Below are 22,817 nucleotides of genomic sequence, written 5' to 3' on the forward strand. Positions count from 1 at the left end.
ATGTAATACTCAGTTAACCTCACATTTATTTTTGTCTTCCATGTTATTATAACTGAATTTCATCCAGTCAGTTGTCTTCATTGTTTTTTTACTTTGTGCAGATTTGAAGGGAACTGTTTATTGTATCCGAGAATATCCTGATACTTGGCTTTTACAGGATGTAAGAACAAAAATGAGTGGCGTAATGGCCATTTCACGAACACAATGTAAAGAGACCATAGTTCTCCTCGTACCATCTGTGGGTTTGAATCCCACGCTCTCGCCCTCGCTGCATGTTATCCCCCACTCTCTGCTCCAATCATTTAACATTTCAAATCTAAGATGTGGAAACCAATTAATGTCACTTTTTATTTCAGGCATTTTTGTTGCTGTTGTTGTTTTTGGTGGCCGTGTTTCGTCCAAGTTTCCCTTTCATTTAAAACATGTCGACGAAAACTTTGCCAACCACTTGAAACCTTCGTGTCGTGTTTTACATCAGCTGTCACAACACACCTGTCAAATGTTGAACACCTCTGTGGAGCGCTGACAAGGAAAGATGTGTCCACAGATGAATCGACTTTACCGCTACGAGATTGTTCAAAGTCACATGTTGTGTATCAAGATGACATTCTGAACATTCAACACCAGTAGTTTTCAAATAAGGCTGAGATTGTAGTTAATTTAAAGTTACATCAATATGACAATATATATATAGTAGCAGATTGCATGTTTTTTTAACCCATCCTAATCCTTATTATTTGCTGTTCTAAATAATTAAAAACGATTTTTCTTACAGTCAGGTATAGAAGAGTAGGACGCGGTGCTTTTCCCTCCTTTCTCTCTACTGTGCAGGTTCCGGCTGTGTATTGGCGTTTATCAATCGGCGATCGATGAATACGATTGTAGTGCGGAGTGCTCTGCTTCAGAGTGACATCGATCGGCTGGAGGGTTGGGCCTTCTGCCAGTTCTCATTAGTGGTCTCTGTCCTTTCACCTCTTTGTCTCTCATCTCTGCCTCTTGCTGACGCGGAGGCCTGCTGATTCTAACTGATGACACTCCTAAGTGCTTTAATAGAAATATATTGATCACAGGTGTTGTGAGTCATTTACACAACTGCCCGGATACGCACACACACGCACACAGAACACAAACGGAGAAAGCTTTCCTGCTACATGTATGTGGCACAGCTCGCACACACTGCTGCTCTTTTGTATAAGGAGCAGGTTTGTCCTGGAAACAGGGCGACAGGGTGACCCTGCGGTTCGACACACCATTTTACAACCAGAGAATCAAAGGCTCACTGGTCCTCTCCTCCACTGTCAAAATGTCCTTGTGCAAAAGCACCAACCTCTTACTCACCCAGGGCCGCAGCTCCCACATATTTGTATCATGTATGTTTGACTGAAACACATCTCTGCTTGTGTGAAATATGCCCACAGCCTTCTCTAAATAATAGATGAATATTCAATGATTTATGGGAACGTTTTGCTACATATAGAATTACTTCAACACCTCTTTGGAGTACCTTTTATCCATTAAAAGGAACACTAAAGAAGCCATAGTTGTAAATGTTTCACATATAACTTCAACACAAATGACTTTAAACAACGAATAAAACACGATTGTAAAGGTTTATATCAGCCTTCAAACTAGGTGCCTTTAGAATAACTCACCCTGTTAATCCCCTCTGTTCCCTGTGGGACACAAGGCTTTGACTCTTCCATTTAACGTACTCGTCTGTGTGTTGGGCCGCGCCCCGAGTTATGTCGGCCCCATTCGGTGACATAGTCACTCGCGCTTTTCTGTGAGGTTGTTTCTTGCCTCCCGTGTTTTCTCTTTCCACTTGGGGTCCAACTCAAGGCTGCTTTAGGGACACAGTCCTGGTCCATTCAACAGGACACGTCTGAGCAAACAGGGCCGTCAATGTTTGATTTCCAGCAACAGCGAAAACAGGCCTTCATTTTTTAAGTCTTATTTGGGGCATACGTATTTATGTATACATGTGCCTACCTTTAAAATGATACCAAAGTGAAGTGTAAAAATGATCAAAGCTGGGTTAATAGCAGGTAATGCTTCACAATTTAAACTGTGCAGCAACATAATAAGAGTGGTGTCAATATGTTTTCCTCAATGTTAAACTGTTCCTTAATGTTTGGAAATGTTCGTTCTGTTTTATATTGTTTTAAGTGTTTCATTTTTTCCTTCAATGCAACCCTGATTTTAAAGTCATATTTTCTTTTTCTCGTAATGTTCTTTAACACACTTTTTCTCACAGGCCAATAGCTCAGTATATTCGCTGTATAGGGCCAGCAGTTGCCAGACAGTTCATGGTTGTTTCTTTTCATATGGATTGTTACCAGCTTGGGTTGACCGCGGCGCCCTGCTCTCTGACCTCACTTCCTGTCCACACTGCATGGTGGTTTCAGGTCCGGCCTCAGAGTCAGCGACCTCTGCCAGCAGCTCCGCTCTTAATCAGCAGATCTCTCCACACGAACAGACCCGACCAGCCGCTTACTGCACCTTAATGAGAGCAGAGTCCCACGCCGACCAGCCGCTGCTCGCTCTGTACAGCTTTGTTCTATCAGCACAGTGTGTTAGTGGCTGACATATTCTGCAAAGATACATCCAAGCAGACACATTGTTGTGCAAGACTAGCAGACAAGGTTAAGAACGTAAACTGGACAAAAAGGCAATGAATGAGGAATGATGCAATGGCATCCAAGTCAGAGGATCTGGCACTTATCTTGTCATGTTTAAGGAGAGCAAATCTGATCTGGTACAGATGCTTAAGTTCTCTTTCCTCCATTTTATTTGTATCCTTGAAAGTTCCAGGTCCTTCAAATGACATTGCTGGATTTTCAAGCAATTAGGTATGTCAAATAATGTGATTATTTTATTTTACTGATCTGCACTAATGAGTCTGTAGTCCTTTATTTTTTTGAAGGTCTTATTCGGGGCACAGATATTTATTTGTCAGAGATGCTAACAATACACGTTGTCTTTGAAGCCTAATTAGTTGCAACAATCTATTTGAATTAATTACAAACCTGGGAAAGACAGGGTGTAAGGACCTCACAGGACTAAGAAAGACGAGGACTCGAGATATGTTGGTGGGGGGAAAAAAAAATCACCATTTGTACTCGGCAGTAAAATGAACGTGTATGAAGATTTTAGAGTTTAGATCTATCAAAGTATATGAAGTGAAGCGTGGAAACTTAAGGAACATCTGATCCGAGGAAGCTACCTGAACAATCAATGACAGAACATTTGGGGACGCTGGGGGAGACTGTTGCTTGAAGCTGACGTCCAGAGTTTGACTCGAACCGAAGTAGAGGCATCGACTGTGCACATCAAGCTGAACACGAGAGTTCTTTGAGTGCTCTTGTTTTTATAGGAACATAAAAAGGGACGTTTACCTGCCCTCGTAAAGGTTAAACTTTCCAAAAGCATTAAATGTGAAATCAATACACAGAATGTAAAAATAAGACTAAAAGGCTCCTGTTGCATAATGTCAGTCTGTAAAGCTTCTTTCAAACATAATAATTGATGCAAATCAAAGAGGATCTTCAAATGTGAAAAGATATTTGTGTGTAACATATTAGATCAAATTCTTGACGAAAAAGAAATTAAATGTACGAATCGTTCCAGACTGTTGATGGATGAAAAATGTGACCTTAAATAGTTATTTTAAATACAACTCCCCCCTTGACCTTGTTCCCAGTCAGTAATAAAGTAGCAGAAGTAATCTCCTCTCATTGTATTGCTGTGTTGATTTTTAAATTTGTTCTGCTGGCCTGTTGGAACCATCGACCTCTCTCTCTCTCTGACGGCTAACACATGTAATTTGTTTTCCCTTATAATCAGGTGAATTGTGATAATTATCTTCGCTCGTCAGACCTCTTGAGATCTTGATCTTGCCTTTTGTCCACGCTTTATCTATCATGACAAAGTTAAAAAATTCTCTCAAAAGATTCTCCAACTTGTGAAATTAACTTTGACCGGAGGGTGTGCGTGCAGCTGGCTTAAAGATAATCAAATGAAGGGCACGGGAGCCTGACCTGTTTTTGCATCAGTAAGTTTCAGCTCGCTGAAAGGCACTCGATCGCCAATTGTTGTCTTGCCTTTTGTGGGAATGTGAATAGCACCTTATTGATTGGAGGCGAAATGTTTTTAATGTTGTAGATGAGATTTTCGGATTGCTAGCTAATGGGAAGATGGCCGCTCCTTTGCAATCTATTTTCAAGTCAAGATCCAAATTGAAAATCTTTACAGGCGTAATTAAGGCTCATCGGACGGGAATGTCAAAACTTTTCAAATGCTTTTTTCTTTGTTTTTTCCCAACCATCCAATCCTGATTGTTGCGTGTAAATACACAAACATGCTCTGAATGGCGATGAGTCTATGCAGAAAAGTAATGCATATAAACTAGAGAGCTGTATTGATGTTTGATCAAACTTAATGGCAGTGAGAACTGTGTCCTTGTAATTGATATTGTAATGTTCTTTCACCGAAATAAGCAGTTTAGTGATGTTAATTAAGTCATTTTTAAAGTGTGTGTGTGTGTGTGTGTGTGTGTGTGTGTGTGTGTGTGTGTGTGTGTGTGTGTGTGTGTATGTGTGTGTGTGTGTGTGTGTGTTTCTTTATGTTCTGGAGCTTCATTCATCTCAGAGGAGATGTTCTCCCTTAGTCCTCTGCCGGGGTCTCAGGGTCAGAGGATTAGTTTGTTTCTCAAGGATACGTGGACAGGTGGGGCTGTGCCAGGGTTCACAGCTGGGGTCATTCATCGGGGAGATGACCTGGATTTCAAGTAGACATTGTGATTGGATGTTTGAAAGAAGACCAGGTGGATGAAGTACTTCCATGTCCTCTGACAGAGCTGCAGTTTCCCCCCTCGGTGCACAACCTCTCTGCTAAACTACGCTAACATGTTTCTTGCTGTAGCTCAGGGTCAGGATTCATCAAAGGGAAGATTGATGAAGTTTGCAGTTTGTGTCCAGCGCTTCAGGGGAATCACAAAGAGATTCATAAAAACACCAAAGTGGACAATAGAATTAATCTTCCAAGAAAGTGTTTGTGAACCCAAAGCGTCATAGATTGAATTCCTCTCAACCCAAGATTCATTGTTGTCCAAAAACTAATGAAGCCACATTAATAAACTTTAACTGCGCTGGCTGACATCTTCATTAATTTTCACAACATTCATCAAAGCCAGGAAAGCCTTCCTGACTTCCTTTGGTTTGAATGTTGCTGGAATAATTGTGTTTGTTTTATTCATGTTTCTCCCTTCACTCTCCTCGACTCCTCTCACAACTCAAATCATGTCTCGACCTGAAACACAAGCAGCCACACGTTGGCACAAAATATGCCCAGAGACATTTCATATTTATGTGTCATTCTTCCACATTTTCTTTCATCCTTTTTTATCATAATTCATATAATCCCTCCATTTTAAATACATAGTATGGTTTCTTTGACTCTCTGAAACTGAGGCTCTGTGTGGAGGCTGTCAATAAATATCTATGGATGTCTGTAAATGCTAAATGGACTTGAGCTTGTTAAACCTGTTTCTAGTCTTCTGACTACTTGAAGTGCTTTCACACCACAGATTCCACATTCACACACTAATGGCAGAGGTTGCTGTGTAGTGAGAGTATCAGAATAAATAGAATCCCATTCATACACATTCACACTCTGCTGACGAAGCAGCAGGAGCAACTTGGGGTTAAAAGTCTTGCAAAAGGACACATCGGAAATGTTAGCTGGGGATCCAACCCTCCAACTAAGCCCACAGCCATGTCTTTTCATGGAATTATAAAAAAAAAATGTCCCACAAAGAAACCCCATCTTCTGACAAGGTGTTTTGATCTGATGATCTTTTGAAAGAAATACAACATATACTCTGTAAATACTCTTTTTCTTTAAGAAGAAATGTCTTCAGTAAAGAGTTGCAGCTGACTAACACAGAGAGGCTTAAAACTGCTGCAGGTGCTTTTTAATTTGATCATAAATTTTGTATAAAATAAAATAATCTGAATGAAATATTCTTTCAAACATAAATAAAGAAAAGTTTGAAAACCTGGGCACTTAATTTCTTTTTAATGCACAAGACTTTTGTTTATGATGCTTTGATTAAAAATCTCCAGAATGTTGAATTCTTGTTGCATGAAGCTGTTATGCATTCTAACCTTCGTGTGTGTGTGTGTGTGTGTGTGTGTGTGTGTGTGTGTGTGTGTGTGTTTCAGTTCATGTGAAAGCGGGCACCTGTGAGGTAATTGCTGCACACCGGTGCTGCAACAAGAACAAGATCGAGGAGCGATCCCAGACTGTCAAATGCTCCTGCTTTCCTGGACAGGTGGCGGGAACAACAAGAGCGGCTCCATCTTGTGTAGACGGTACGCAACACAAGCCTTCTTCTCATAATGCTTTCGGTAATGATTTGTGACTGACTCTTAATTAGGCAGGAAATGTGCTGGGAATCGGTGCAAAAGTGTCACACCTGTCTCTGTGCACCGTGATTGTTGAAGTACGAGTAGTTCATTGCTTGAAAGAAGAGGTAGTAACGATACAGAGATATCCTTTGTTTTTGTTTTTGCAGGTGTGAACCTGAAGGCTTTATACTGTCTCAGATCAAATCTCTCTGCCGTTTATTTGTTCGCCCTTTTGTCTGTGGACGTTATATCAGAAGCAGAAGGCCGGGTCATTTCATATCAAGTCAAAAGTGGCCTCAGTCACGGGTGAATCGATCCCTGTCTCCTCTCCCCGCTCTGATAGAAGCTTCCTCTATTTTGACACTTCCTTTTTTTTAAATTTAGAAATATCAAGGGGAGCTGTCTCTCCCCCTGCAGGCCTCCTCAGAGCAGCTTAAGACCTTGACGCTGCCACCCTCCGCTGCACGCTTTATTACCCCCTCTTCCATACAAACATCCGCCCAGCTCACACCTGAGCACCTGCTCACAACGTCCAACAGCTTGACATTGACTCACAGCCTTAAATTCAGACGTGCAGGCCTGACGGATCAAAAGACTCTTCTTTTTTCAATCACTGTGATGTGGAGAGAAACCAAACCCACTGTTGTTGGTTCAGCCCGGGCAGATCGAGCTACACTTTTTTTTTTTTTTTTACAGTTTCTTTTCTCCTGTCTCCTCAGCATCCATAGTTGCACAGAAGTGGTGGTGCCAGATGCATCCCTGCATGGATGGAGAAGAGTGTAAAGTGCTGCCAGATCTCAAAGGTTGGAGCTGCAGTACAGGAAACAAAGTTAAGACAACCAAGGTGGGTTTTCTTCCTCTAAATCTCTGTCTGGATATTCTTCAAGTATCCCACTTGAAAAGCTACAAATTAGAGCCAATGAAAAGGACCGCCAAATGCACGGCTTTGGATAATAGTTGTGACCCCAGAATAATGAAAGGGTGCTTCTCAAGTGTGTGAAAAGAAAGAGCTAAAGAAGACAGAGTACTGGAGATTTTTTTTTTTTTTTACCATCCACTTGACTTGAGATGAGAGCAGAGCAGGCAGAGTAGGAGGAAGCAGGAGAAGAAGATGTGACTCACAAGGGAGAGGCAGTGATGGGTTTCTTAAAGCAGTCGGCCTACAACTGTAGAAAGAGGTCAGTCAAGTTCAGCTATCCATTTAACTACAACTCGTCCTCTGTTATGGAAGTGTAACTACCTCCCTTTTATTGTATTTTCACTCAAGTCACTTACTTGGTAGTAGATTGTGAAGTCGATCGTGGAGATCTTACTTCACAGTTTGTGGATAGAAAGGGTAAATCTGTGGGACGGAGTGAGGAACTTCTGGAGAAGCGCCTGCCAAAACAAAAACTGAGTTAAAAAAAAATACAATAGACTTAAATAATACAAGGCATAAACACTATGTACACTTTCGCTAGTTGAAACAGTGTGTAACATTAATGATATTGATGATTTATATATACAAGGAATTTGTGTTGGTGTATTGGTTCGAAAGAAAAAACAAGGCTAACAGTATAAGTACTTAAATAAAATAAAAAATGAGATATGAGAAGCAATTACCAACATATCAAAATATAATTCTTAAGTCAAATTCTTCTGATCTTATCCAGGAATAAGTGTCAATGAATGAAGTTGCAGGTCTGATGACTCGCTGTCAGTCTGCAGTATCTGAATTATCCACGAGTCCATGCCGAGTAGACAATGATGGATGAAAGTTGCCAAAGCGGTCTTCAATGAGTTGACTGACAGCGACAGCTGTTGCTTCTTTGTCAAAACAACAGTGTGAACACAATGAGCCCAGAACAACCACATATTCAAAAATGTGTCTTTGATCCAAACTTTATGAAGTGAACTACAGTACAGCTGTGAAAGCAGCCTGAGATGCAAAAGAGCTTTTTTCTTTTTTTTTTCTGAACAAAACCAGAAAGCGACTGGATTGTGATGCATCCTGAGAGAGTGAAGATCAATAAATACTTCATCTTCAAAGATTGCCTTCATTTGAAAGGACAGTGGATTTCTTTTTAAAAATTTTTTTATTCTTTTAGATAGATAGATAGATAGATAGATAGATAGATAGATAGATAGATAGATAGATAGATAGATAGATAGATAGATAGATAGATAGATAGATAGATAGAGTGTGGAATGACATGATGTGATAGGAGCCACAATTGAACCGGAATTGAACCCCAGGCCACCCATTTTGGAGGATTATAGCCCCACTCCATTTGTGTGTGTGGGGGTGTTTGGGGTGTGTGTGTGTGTGGGGGGGGGGGGGGGGACGGGGACAAATATGCCCTGATTGGAGATACTTTTATCATTTGTAATGTTTTTATCGTGTTTTAGTAGGTTTGAAATCATTTACCTTCTATCTTATGTGTTCTTTCTTGTGACATCTGTTTGGTAATCGAAGTGTCATGATGGATGTCGATCTTGCTGGCTGCAAACAGGTGTAATTTTTTTGAGGGATGTTATTTTCAGGGCACTCAAATTGTTCTTCTACTGTACTTATGTGACTGAAAAGAGAGCCCAAAAACCAAAAACCTCATGAAGCAACATGCTGTGTCACATTAAAATATGCAACAAAACATTAGTGTTGTTTGATGATTTCACTAACATGTCTGAATGACAGGCTTGGAAGAACATGTCAGATTGATTCACTTGAAAGGTAATAGTGATTAATATTTAATTAATTAGAAGCGCTCTCTCAGATGAGAACAGGAAGAATATGTATATAAATAGATGAAATAAATGGAGAGAGGATATTATCCTGGGACTCACAGTTCTCGCTTGGTGGTTTAAGTGACAAATGAGAGATGAATGCACACAGCTCATGACAGCTTTACAAATGGAAAATCAATTATCACTTCTGTAATAAACAGGCTGATTGTACACCCGTGAGTTCATCGGTACAAATTGGAAAAAGCAGCCTCCGGGGAATCACAAAACACAGCTGGTGACTGAGCAGGACTCAGCCTCTCATGTGTCACATGTTCTTGCACTCAGATTCACGATTTACTTTTTGTTCAAATTTATAAATATAAGGAGTAAGTGGAAGAAGTGTTTTTGAAGTTTCTGTAACAGTCTCAGTGCAGTGTTTCTTAAAATGAACAGACTTCACAAGAAGGAATCTGAAATCTGGTCTCAGGCGATGCTGAGAATTAGCTCTCACCCCGACAGAAACCCAACTCTTGTTTAATGATTCACAATACATCACGTTGTTCTTCCTGCAGGCCTGCTTATTGTGTTAAAGCCAAAGAAAAGCCCAATCAACACAAGCTTTCTGACTACAGTATAAAATGTAGGGTTCATCGACAGTCCATAAATATGGAGGACACCTGTTCACCAACCATGAAAGTGAAGCTCATGATAGGTGTTTACATGTTGCACATTTAAGAGTATTGATGCCCTGCTTGATCTGGGGCACACGGTTGTATTTGTCAACACAGATGTCAATCATGGCATTAAATTCCTTTGTGTGGGGTTTATTAAATAATTCAAAACTAAACTTGTATGACAAATTCTTTTTTTCAATCATGACTCAGCATGATAAGAAATAACAATACTGACTATGAGACTATGTTTAAAGAACGTTTTTGATTTTCATATTCTAACCCATGTCCCACATTAACAAGTCGGATCTTCAAATGTTTTGACTTCACTTCAGGGCAGCAGTCGCGTGGTCCATTTTTTCATGCAGTCTATAGTTAGGCTTTACAACACAAAAGTCAACTTATTGGAAACTCATTTTAATCCATCTATGAATTATTTCCGACTTAATATCAATTATTTTTCTATCTCTGAGTCTAAATTTGTTATGCTTATGCTTGGCTATTTATTTAGTATTTAACCATCCAATCAGTGGGAAAGTAAAAGGGAAGCTATTTAGAGGTGTGCACTGGGTAATAACGCTGAGTTTAGGCCAGGTATTAAGGGTTGATTACTGATAGCCACAGGGTTAAAGATTGTTTTTGTCCTATAGCTTTAAGTGTGTAGTTCAGGGAATTGATGATCTTTTTTTTAGCAGCAAATGTTGAGCTATAATCAAATGAATCGTTCAAAAAAATCCAATGACTAGCTAATGGTACAGAGCAATCAGTTACTATGATCTTTATAGCTTTGAGATCAAGCATGAGCGTCTCAGCTGACCTTGTGTGCATGTGTATGCTAACTGCTAACTATGATATAAATAGCATTCAGTGACAAACTACAATGAATAATTTGAGATGCCAGGGCTCGTGCTTTCATCTTCCCACTCAGACAGCTGAAACCTAAATGCTTGCAGTTCTCTGATTGTTGCGTGCAGAGTTGTTTTGTGCAGGGCTTGGCAGATATCAATCAAAACATAATTGTCCATACCCACAGAGTCTTGAAGAAAAATGGGATTTCAAATTTTACAAAGGTTTTTCTGTGGATGATAATGAGACTCTAAATGTGTATTTACACTTTCACTATTTTAAAACAATATTTTTTCCAGAGGTTTCAAGGATGGCCAAGAGCCTTTTTCTAGAGTGTATTCCAACCTTTGAAAAGTCAGATGAGGGCTTTCATATGACTTCAGAAGTGCCAGCGTAAATCAAAATAAAGGAAGGCAAGGCAGGGCAGGAGACAAACAAACACAAAACAAACAAAAATCCCTCCAGGAAGTCAAATCGTCGAGTGGGATGTGCCGATACAGGGTGAAGGGCTCGAGATGTAGCACTTCAAGAGATTAATAGAGGTTATGTGAACGCGTCTTTTGGGTTTTAGGGTGTGGTAGACCTGAAGTGGATGGTAGGTGAAGAAGGGGGGGGGGGCACTGTGGGCCCTTAGCCATCCATCATGGCCCAGTGTTTGACTCACCAAACGCCTGTAGTTCAGCTGCCTGTTCCATTATTCATGGCTACAGGAGGCCTGGACGAAGCAGAGCTTTTTATTTTAGCCAGGTTAATAATTCATGTCCTCTCACACAGCCACAGGAAAGCAGAAACAGAGGCACAGACAAGCAGGGGTCCAGGTGGCTAGTAGAACCCTTCAGAACCTTGACTCCTTTTTGATTTGGGAGTCAGCGGGGGTCGCTCCATGCTTGTGGCCCCGCTGCCTCCCACAGAGAGCCAGCGAGGGACCGCCTGTGTTTGCTGCAGGGTTCCATGGCCAAGCTTCCTGGACTGTTAACATCATTCTGGGGAATAAATAGAGGCTCTGCTGAGGATCAAGATCAGGAGCACAAGTATCATACCTGTGTTATATAGGTGATGGATTCTACTATTAAAATGTACCGTAAATTCCGTACTATTGAGCGCACCTGGATATAAGCCGCACCGGCTAAAAATAAGTAAATAAATGTATTTGTACATATATAAGCCGCACTTGATTATAAGCCGCAGGTGTCCACGCTATAACAAGAGCTATTTACACAGACGTAGGCTACCGGTAACATCCGCAAATACTGTAGCGTCCGTACGGACGTTAAAGGACGACGAGAGCGTTCAAATAATAACTTAATAACCCGATCACTGTCGGCCGTGACCACGCCGTTTACAGCAGAGAGCAACACATAACTTGCCGTAACAATCCAACTCTCTCCCCCAGCGTTCTCTCATACAGCCACTCAACACGTTCTCGCTGGTGCATTCACTGACTCTCCACATAATCGGAATTATGAACACATTATCAACTACTGACTTTACAACATGAACCGTTACAATACGAAGCCTAGCCGACGGTGTCTGTAACACGGCTGATGAAAAAGATGACCGTAATATATTTCACAAGAAAAAGTCCATCCATTCACTGCCTCAGAATGACTTCATTACTCACTTCCTCAGTCTCTGTTGTCGCTGTCAGTGTCATCTTAACGTGCAGCAGCTCTGTTAGCTTCTTTGACAGCCAGGTCGATCGCCTTTAACTTGAAAGCTGCATCATATGTATTTCTCCGTGTGTTTTCCATCATGAGGGTGCGTGCATGAAGCGCAAAATGACTGATATTAAGATCCGACGTGACGAAGTCAAATGTTTTTGCGGCAGAAGCTCATTGTCCCCCATAAAAAATCCATGCATTAGCCGCACCGGAGTAGAAGCCGCAGTGCTCGAAGTGTGAGAAAAAAGTAGCGGCTTATAGTCCGGAATTTACGGTACTAACTTATGTAAAATGTCAAATTTGAAAATATCCAAACCTCTTCAACATTTTATCGAGTGTATAACATTAATACATTTAATCTTAGTAGATTAGTTTTTCTTATAATATGACAGAGCTCAGTCACTGATTGTCAAAACAAATGTCAGGCCACAAGGTGACGTCACTCTGAGTGGAGTAACTAATTGCAAGGCAGCTTCCTTCTTGCCTTTTAGGACCAACAATAATGACAGAAAGGTCTTCTGTACTCTTGACATTTAAAAAAGGCATGGCTTCTGTACTCTTGTAATAACTAAGACCTTATTCCATCACTGCAAACAACTAACAAATATATATTTAATGTCTGGCTTCTGAAAGCCTGCAAATAGTGAGATCAAAACAACAACATTTTAGTCATAATAGGAGGTTAGGTTCACGTTACTTAATTTGCACCCATAGGTTGGAGGGATAGCCAAATAGACTCAATAAAACACAGACAGTACATAAAACAAAGTGCCCATGTTTAGATCAAAACCATTGAAGTTGTGCAGAGGCTGTGGTCCTTGTCGCAGCGACGGGTCTGACCTCGGCCCTTCGCTGCATGTCACCCCCCACTCTCTCTTCTTTTCCTGTCCCTCTTCAACTGCAGATCTAAAAAAGGCATAACAAGGCCCTTAAAGACATCAGAAAAATTGAGACAACATATACAGTAGGTGTTAAAGAAAGGGCTTTAAGCATTTGTGTGTCTTTGAGCCTAATAATGAGTTTGTTTTGCTTTTAATACAACAGTTTCTGCAGGGGAAAAAAAAGCTTCATCATAATAATCAGATTCCTTCCTTTCTTTAGCCACAAACCTTGAAAACTAGCTGAGCCACAGACTAAGCTAGCTGCTGAGAATAAAACATTTAGCATTCAGACAGACAGATATGAGATGATCTCAGACATCAAACCTTGAATCTGGACCGAGAAAGGTTTAACGTCCTTAAAAACATCCAAGTTATCAGAGAGTTATTTTGAATTTACTTGACTATTTTTTATTATTGATTTAAAATATTAAAGTGTTTTGTTTTTTCTAATCAGTCGTACTATGGGTTACCCATTTAGGATTTATCAGTAATATTATAAAATCTTATGACTTTGTCTGTTCAATTAATATATCATGTTAGCAACTGTGCTAAATGCTATGTGCACCACCTCTGCAAAGATGGCCAGACACTTACACTGAGGATTATAAGATTTATTACAAATCCCCAAAACAATGTGCAAACTGGTTACATAACCAAACATACATATGTGAACAAACCCACTCAGTGTCAGTGTATACATCATCTACATTATTCTTCTCTGATGTCTAGTGGGGGCTACTGCTGATAAAATATGATGGTGTTATTTCACCACATGAGGAAGTCACATCAATAAATCAAATGTCCCGACACCCTGCAGGCGTCCTCATGGACAAGTCCGGTTGTTCCCTCGTTCCTCTACATGTCCGGGAGCAGCCGGTTTTATAGTCCTGCTGGTAATGTCAGGAATTATAACCCCAGCAGCTCCTTTTTTCACTTCCTATCAATCAGAGAAAGGAAAGGAGAGAGAACCACTGAGCCTTTCCTCCTGACAGGTGCTGTGATGCTTGTTCAGAGTGTGTGGATGGTTTGGTGATGGATAGCTGTCTGAGGTACATGGATTTTAAAGGCATAGTGAAAAAAGGCATTTACTGCTATTTTAGCCCTATAACCTGTATCATGAAATCCACATTAAAATACAGTAATTAAACTAAAGCAGAGTACGCTTTAATTGCTACTTCCTCATTTATTTTTTAAGAAAATCTAGTAAATGTCTCTGATGTCAAACCAAGCGGTGTCAGATATAAACTCTTTGATTTTGTCTGTCAAAAACCAAGCGTAGATAAAAAAGGCTGTAAGATGTTTATTCAATAATTAGCCTGAAAAGAGGAGCTAAATAAATCTATTGGTGATTGATTTGTTTTTATGGCCCATTAACACATTACTCGAGGCTTAAACTGACCATGCAATTTGCAAATTTATGGAACCATTGAAACCAGAAAATAAAACATTTATATACAAAGTCCCAAAGATTGATCTTCCAGCATTAGGTTCAGAAGAGATGTCTTACCTTTTAGCCTTTTATCCGGGCGGTGACGCTAGACGTGCACATGTAGACACACATGTTGTGCTTCAGGACCTCTTCATCAAAGGAGAGGGTCTTTGTTTGTTTGTCAGGTGGTCTTTGAACCAGAAGCTGACCAGTCAAGTGTGCTCTTTCATCCTCAAGCGGTTTAAGCTTTAAAACTCTGAGGAGCTGCTCTCTGTTCTCCTGATTCCACTTTGTGTGTTTACTCACCGATAACCCTCACAGTGACACTCACAACACTGCAGCTGGCTAATTGCTTTGATAAGGTTGCTCTTGGCCTCAGATTTTTTTGTCTTCGCTCTACATTGTTGTTGTATTTTTTTTGTCTCTGCTGACTCTGTTAATTGTCTTTATCTAATCTCTGCTGTCTCTTTTACTTTTCGTGTTTGATTGGAATTTCATTGTAAAAGCTGCTGCTGTAATGAAAATTCAGCTTTCTTTGTAGACCACCGAGCTGCCTCCAATTTAACATGTTCTTAGAGAACTAGCAGTCTTTAGTTTCAGCTAATAGTGTTTGTACGTTTCTGATATTATTGTGATTACCCTAATAGTCTATGTATATTTTTGAGGGATTTTTAAATAGTATGCATTTGTCTGTAATATTATTTACACCTCGCTGCTTTTCAGAAAAATAAAAAACTGAAATAATAAAAACTATAGCACAGGCACAAAGTCTTAAGCCTGTGAACGACAATGCTAAAAGCTAAAGTAGTAATCCTTAATTGCAAGGAGTCTTAATGTGTTTTCTTAATTATAATCGTAACAGTTCTTTGAATTGAACATTATTCTCACAGTCTCTGTCCAGCCTTGTTCCTCTGAAATGTATTTAGAAGACTGCTCGTATCTAAAGACCATTTTAGCTAGCTTTGTCCTAGCTTGCTAACTTGCTAACGAAGAAGTGAGGAATGGTTGTGAGACGGAGTGGTTGACTTTCAAGCGCATTGTCACATCCTTAATTTTCCTGGGATGTCGTGCTCTGAGCTGTCGTTTGGCTTCTTTCAACTTAAAATATTTCATAATGGCCTTTCAGATTTTTATCATCAAAACTTTTTTTAAAGGTTTTAATTAATACAGGAAAAGGTGAAATATACAGCTTTTAAGCTTGAGCACAACGTTATAAAAGCTTTCAGATTGCAAACTTACCAAGATTTCAGAGATAGCTGGTCATCAGTGAATGGTGAATATGAATATCAAACATAAAAAATATATACATTTACAGTATGGTTTGAATGAACATGTGTCAAATAAAAACTTTACAGAAAAACTAAAATAACCAGCAGTGCTCGTAAATTATATTTTAAGATCCAAATCGTTGCTGCCAATGGAATTATCACAATGTATCTCCAACAGTGTTTGTTTACAAAATACGTCATGCTTGAAGATTTGCCTTCTGCCTACTGCTGCAACTGTAACAGGACCAAATAATTTTCATACACTCCCTCACACCCATAATTCCTTCGGGATTGTCCCATTGAGCTGAAAATTAAATTGTGACTCCCCAAACAGCGAGCAACGTGTTTCAGCTGCAGAAAGAATCACAATTCCACATATTAATAGAAATTCATTGCTTGGGAGGCTGATTGTGTGTGGTGTACCTGTTGTCAGTTCATCTTGTGAGACCCTGTCGCTTCCTAATTTGATGACAATAATGTGAAAATATTTGCATTGGAACGCCTGGGTTTGTTTGTGTGTGTGTGTGTGTCTCTGCGCGTGTGTTTAGCAGTGCCTCCTACATCAGAGTGTACCTCAAAAAGTTACCCATGTTCTACTTTTAAAGGACAAACCAACAAGGAACAACATTCACGTCCCAGAGTATTTTTAGAGTTATCCTTAAAGTGAGAATAGTACAAACTGAATCTTTCAATCCTTTAGATTAATATTCATGAAAACGTCTGAGAATACTTATGCCAGCAGTATGCCATCATGAATAATAATATTTCTCCTGTTTGCATGGAAATCACTGAGCATGATGTACATTGCTTTACATCTGATTTCACTTCTCTTTTTTTCTGTGTAGCACCACAGATGTTTGAATTCTAAACAAGCCAGCTGGGAATATAAACACCTTGAATCTGTGATGCTTTTGACAGACAGGCTGTTGCTGGATATGCGACACAAAACAAGAGTGTGTTTTAATGAGAATGTTATAAGCGGAGGTAGGGCTGAGGATTAATGAACTATTAATCAGTATACAAAAACAATTACTGTTGTTTTTTTGTTTTTTTTGCTAAATGTTATTGTTATGTACACAGGTATAGTGTAGCTAGTCTATAGTAACCATGGAGATAGTTAGGGATACAGTCTGTTTTAGTTATGGACAAGGTCTAACTGCTGGAGCAGAAATTTGTGTACTTTTGTTCAGCTAATCAAAAGACAGCATTTCCATTATAGTGACCGCCATCAACAAGCTACAAGCACCTATTCAGTAATGGGTGACCTCACTGAGGCTTCATCCATGTTTATTTAGAGTCTCAGCTGAGCTGTGATTATCTGTTGTGTTCGACTGGCATCCTCGTGCCTACGACTGAATCACAGCAGTGCTGATATTCATTACATCATCCCGCTTGTGATATATTCCTTCATTGAATTATGAAAACAACATTCATTTGCATCCTAAGCTTGAACAAACAACATGTTTTCTGAAAAATGTTAGTTCCTAAAAAAGAATAAGCTTTTGTGCTGTACAGACATTTGATAGCAACCATCTGGCTTGTACACTTTTTTTCATTCTTAACTTAGTTGTTGACAAAGTAAGCTCTTTTGTTTGTCCATATTGTGTTGGAGGCTACACTGCATCTTTGTCGAACATGACTAATCTATAATAAATACAGATGGTTGTGTTATTTATTTTCTTTCATACTGCTCATCTGATAGCCCTTCTTCTCAAAGTGTTACTACTACTCTTTGTAATAACTCAACTCTCTTGTTTCATCCCTGGCATTCATTATGTCTTTGACACAAATTCTGTCAGATTACTGACTCTGTTTTTTTTTTTGTCGACTTCTCTCTAGGTCACACGATAGTCATCGTCTGTTTCCAGGACAACCTCGTTTGGAACCAGACGTTGTTTTTTTGACTAACACCATAGGACATTTGGATATTGTGTGTTTTAAGGACTGGTGGAAACCCGGGACCAACAAGGCAAAAAAAACAAACCCATGGACGTTCCACTGGATGAATGGAAAAAAAAGCACCGGAGAGCTTCATTTAAGACTACATTTCCACAAAGATACCTGACTTTAGATCCAGCATCAACAGTAGCTGAACTCTACTGCCCACCAAATCTCTCTTTGTATTATAGATTTGTTCCTATTGACTCAAAGACTCCAAGAACCATGAAATATTTATTGACTGAAAGACTGTGGGTCACACCAGAAAAAGAAAAATCACCCTTAGAAACAAAACCATGTGATGTGAAACTTTTGTGTTACTTTCTTGCCACATAAAGAGCCCAGAGACTCTTGATGCATATCTGTGTTGAAGATCAAGTGAGATCATAAGCTTTTTCATTCCTTTTAGCCTTATGGAGCAGAAAATCTCATGTTTCTTTTTTATTTGGAAAAAAAAATAACTACAGTATAAAGTGTTTGGCTTTTTTATTTTAGTTTGTTATGATGTTTTCTTTTTAATGACAAAAGATGATGCCACAACAATAAAAGCCACAAATATACTGTATGTAATGATGTTTGGCTAAAAGTCACCAAGGGTCAAAACAGCTGAGTTCTGCCAAAATGTTTTAATGGTATCTGTTGTTTTCAAAGCCTGGTGACTACCATTGATACAAACATGTCAATATTATCTCAATAAATCTAACTAAATGGGCACACTGTTCAGAGAAATCTGGATTTGTTAAACTGTATTTAAATGCTTTGTACACCAAACGCTGTTGTATGGTTTACTGTTGAGACTTTAAATTTGCAGGTCAAGCAAATTAATTGACACAACATAGGAGAGCTTAAAGCAATTGAATGTTGTGCTTGAGTGATTATAAGCATATGCAGAAAATAGGCCATGTTCAGACAAAGGGAATATCTTACAAGAAAATAAACAAGCTGAAAAATTATCCAGGGAGAAAGCTGAAAATTAGAGCGCACCCAATACAACAACAACAACAACAACAACATCAACAACAACACTGTTTTAATAATCGGAAGCCCAGTTCTGCCTTCATTGTGCGCGTGTGTGAAATGAATGATACCAACCATTTCAAAGCCAATGAAGAACAAGAAGCTTAAACCTGTAGACATTTTAGTTGCCATTGGCAGGTAAATCATTTGGTTGCATAAAAGTTGTCAGATTGTATAAAGCAGAATGGAAAAATGACTATCCCTTAGCTGATTATTGCCTCAGTCATTTTTTTCTCGTGAGGTTTTAGTTTTATTTTCGTTCAAATACTTTTTTCACTAGAGCGCAATGTTCACTTTCTCATGTATGCGGACAAAAATAGACAACACAGCATTTTATGCTTTAGAAGTGTGACTACCTATGATTGACAAGTTGCTACCATGGCAGAATGTCAACCAGGAGCACGACAACAGAGTGGCAATGTCTGGATTTAAAAAAAAAAGCCAACACAGTGGTGAAAAACTGTAGGAGGAATGTCCACTTGAGGTTGGCTGCAAAAGAAATGGAGTTCACAATAGATGTTATGTATAAGTGCCCAATATTACAACAACATGATTTTTTTATAACTCAGTCCTGTTCATTTTCATGATATTAAGGCTAAGAGTTGTTGATACATAATTAGAGGTGCAACTAAGTTGACTGACAAATTAACTTTCATCTTTTTGCCTGTTTCTAGATCACTCAAAAGATATGTTGTAAAAGAATTTCCAATATGGCAAGCGTCATTGTTCACCTCCAAACACGTTTTTAGAAATGTGTGATGTCACTGAGACTATGTCCAGATTGAAGATAGTCTTTGGTTTTCCAACCTATGATCCAACAATGTTTGCTTCTAGCTCTCAAAAACACCAAAATGCCAAAAAAACAGAACGCAAGGCTTCAAACGAACACAACACAAACATCAGCATAACATCTGTGTAATTTTGCACATTGAAGACAAGAAATCTGGGGTAATGGTGTCTAGACTCCAAACAGATGCTGGGGTTTTTTAGGAATTTGTATTTGGTAAGTCAATTTTCCTCTGTAATTGAAACAGTGCATCCACTGCACAAAGCACTTCTCCTTATTCTTAACATAGTTAATTAAGCAAAAATATAGATGGCGCGTTTCCAGAAATCAGACTCCGGGGACCAACGCTGGGGGGGGTTGAGGGGAGTGCAGAGGGCTGCTGTGGTTAGCGAACCAGGTTGTCTCTTGTTTGGTTAGAAATCATTAAATTACAGTAATGACTAATTTCTCATTCCTGCATGCAATTCGCCCGAGACCACCATGGATTTAATAAAGAGCTGGCGATGAATTACAAACAGCAAACGGCTGAGGGAAAGGCTACGTGATTATGCAGAGTAATTCAAAAGTGCATTAATAAAACAATACAGAAACATTGCTAAATCATTTGAGATAAAGGCTATTTGCATAATTCATTAAGATTAATCAGACCAGGCAATCCACCACTGTGCTCCAAAGAACAGAGGGGAAAGACATGAATGCAATCCCCAGGAAAAACCCTTTCTATCTACAAACAATGATACAAATCTACCCTTGGATCAGAGAATTAACCTCTGTGCACTTTACAGCCCCTGCAGTGTTGGAACACAATCCTTCAGTCATTCACCTTTATGTGGGCTAATATTCTATTAATAATGAAAGATCTTTTCATGCCATAGCTCCTCTGGGTTTTGTTGCTCTACCATAAAAGAGCTTTACAAAAGTTGAATGGAAATGTATTCTGCGTGTTTGGGAGCCACTGTGTGGATGTGAGGGCTGCCTGTTTGATAATTCTGTGTGCAGCTTTTGACTCGGGTGTTTCATTCGCCGAAGTACAATGAACCGGGAGTGAGGCACATGGGATGAGTTTGGCAACGGTCACGGATCACACACTGTCGATAAGTCACCTGATGTGCAGGCAGAGACCACCTGTAACCATCGCGATTCTCTCTCAAGTCTTGTTCCCTTTCATAGACGTTAAAAAGGAATAACTTGTTTTTAAGATTTGTTTCTTGCTTCGTTCAATGGAAAAATGTATACCGCTGACTAATGTAGAAGTTATAAATAACTGCTATTTTGAGTAATTTGTTTCTGGTCTCTTTTAAGTTGTTACATTTGTTCAATAGCACAATCTGAGAATATGCTGAAGAGAGAAGGTAAATAGCTCAGGATCCAACTCTCCTGGCAGTGACTACATCCTGATTGTTTTATTGGCGTTTGTGGTCTTTTAAAAACGTTAACCAGGAATGCATAAAAGTGTCCAGAGGGGTGGCCAATAAGTCTGCTTATTCACCCCTGGTCCCACTCCTAAATTATCAACTATGACTGGCTATTTTCCTGGTCAAAGGAGGGACTTGTTAAAATCTTTCTGGGCTATGTGCCAGCAGGCTTACTCTTTTTCCCTTTTATTCGTCCTTTGAATTTGTACTTTCGACAAATATCTTCATTTTGAGTCGTCTAAGAATTAAGCTTTGAATATTTTTCGTTTGCCATAGTTTTGTGTTAGGCTACTTTTCAATGGGTTATGTAGTAAATAATAACTTTACTTATTTTCACTTTACTTACTTAGCACTTTTTTAATACAGGGGTTTACAAAGAACACAGTAACAAAACATACAATCCCAAACTAACATAACCCAAACAACTACTCAAAACCAAGGCAACAAAAGACACATACTGCAAAGCAGCCAAACAACAAAACCTTGACAGCAAAAGAACCTCTCAACAGATAACAGATAAACAGATGTGTGCCCAGCTCTATGAAAAAAAGTCAATCTGATCGATTATGATTTCACTCTTTCTTATAAGGTTGAAAAAACAATGGGAAGTCATATCCAGAGGGACATCAGGTCATATTTCAAGTTAGAGTTAGGAGCTCATTGATAAGTCATGAGCTCTTAGAGAAGCTAACTTTGAAGTAATTACTAGCTAACATTACAGTAAGCTATCTAGCTTTTCCATTAGATGGCTAGCATTACCAATAGCTAGGGATTCAAACCTCACCTTGTTTTTATCCACTATTTACCACTGAGGTAACAAGTAGTAATGAAATGCTAACTTAAAATGTTCTTGCAAGACACTAATGTGAAGTGTGAAAGGTCTTTTCTGTTGATGATCAACCTGTAATCAGTATGTTTTTGTGGTCACCTTTTGAATACAATCTTTCTTGTGTTTTTATGGTAAATATGAGTTTACACTTAGCAGCTGATTAGTGCAGTTTAGTTCATCACAAAAACAAGCAACAGGGACAACAAAGACACGCCCAGCCACCGCCATCGGACTGTGTCGTCCACACTGCCACCGCTTTCCAGTTTCATGCATGGCCTGCGCCGACCTCCACCTCAGCAGCAAGGAAGTGTAGATAACAGGAAAGTGAGGAATACAAAGGAGAAATCCTTCATGCACATTAACCCATATGCTCTTTTCAGCTTAAAACCTATGATTTCTGAAAACTGTAAAATTGACATGATCATGTTTTACTGGGAGTTTTGTGCCGGATTTTCTCTTGGCCTTGTGCACTGCCTTCTTGGACTCTGGTAGATCCCTTGCAGCCTTATGGCAACAATAAGGCTGTCTACCAAGAAAGAGTCAAACACACAAGTCTTTCTGCTATGCTAACCAGTTAATGGTGATGGTCTAATAGAGACATGAGATGACCCTAGTGTACTTCTGTTCTACTTTCCAAGAAGAGAATGAGTTCAAATCCAAAAGCACAAGTTCAAAAAATCCAATTATTCTTTAAGGTTAAATATCATTATAAAGAGCTGCTGACATTTTTCACTCAAAGTTGTTCATAACTTTCTCTTATTTAGTTCCCTTCATCAGTAAGGAAAACAGCAAATAAAGTGCATTAAAATGATCCTGCACATTCATCTTCCCCAGTCTACCTCCTACTAATGGAATTATTTGAGGCGGGTCACAGTATGCAGGTTATTAGCTTATGGCTGGTTTCATTGCAGGTTTTACAGACTGATGCCTCTGAAGCTGTTGATTAAAGTCCTCCCACTCCTCCT

General features: G+C 39.3%; 1 protein-coding gene across 1 annotated transcript in view; it reads left to right on the forward strand.

Annotated features, from left to right (window-relative positions):
• Window positions 1-18,518, forward strand: part of tafa3a (TAFA chemokine like family member 3a) — a 98,783-nt gene extending 80,265 nt beyond the window's left edge. The window contains exons 3-5 of the mRNA XM_079341426.1: window positions 6,222-6,371; window positions 7,127-7,251; window positions 17,706-18,518. Of these exons, the coding sequence (XP_079197552.1) occupies window positions 6,222-6,371; window positions 7,127-7,251; window positions 17,706-17,717 (287 nt within the window). The 3' untranslated portion in view covers window positions 17,718-18,518. The remainder of the gene's footprint in view (window positions 1-6,221; window positions 6,372-7,126; window positions 7,252-17,705) is intronic.
• Window positions 18,519-22,817: the final 4,299 nt, after the last annotated feature.

Source organism: Symphodus melops (assembly GCF_947650265.1).
Source record: "Symphodus melops genome assembly, chromosome: 4".
NCBI lineage: Eukaryota > Metazoa > Chordata > Actinopteri > Labriformes > Labridae > Symphodus > Symphodus melops.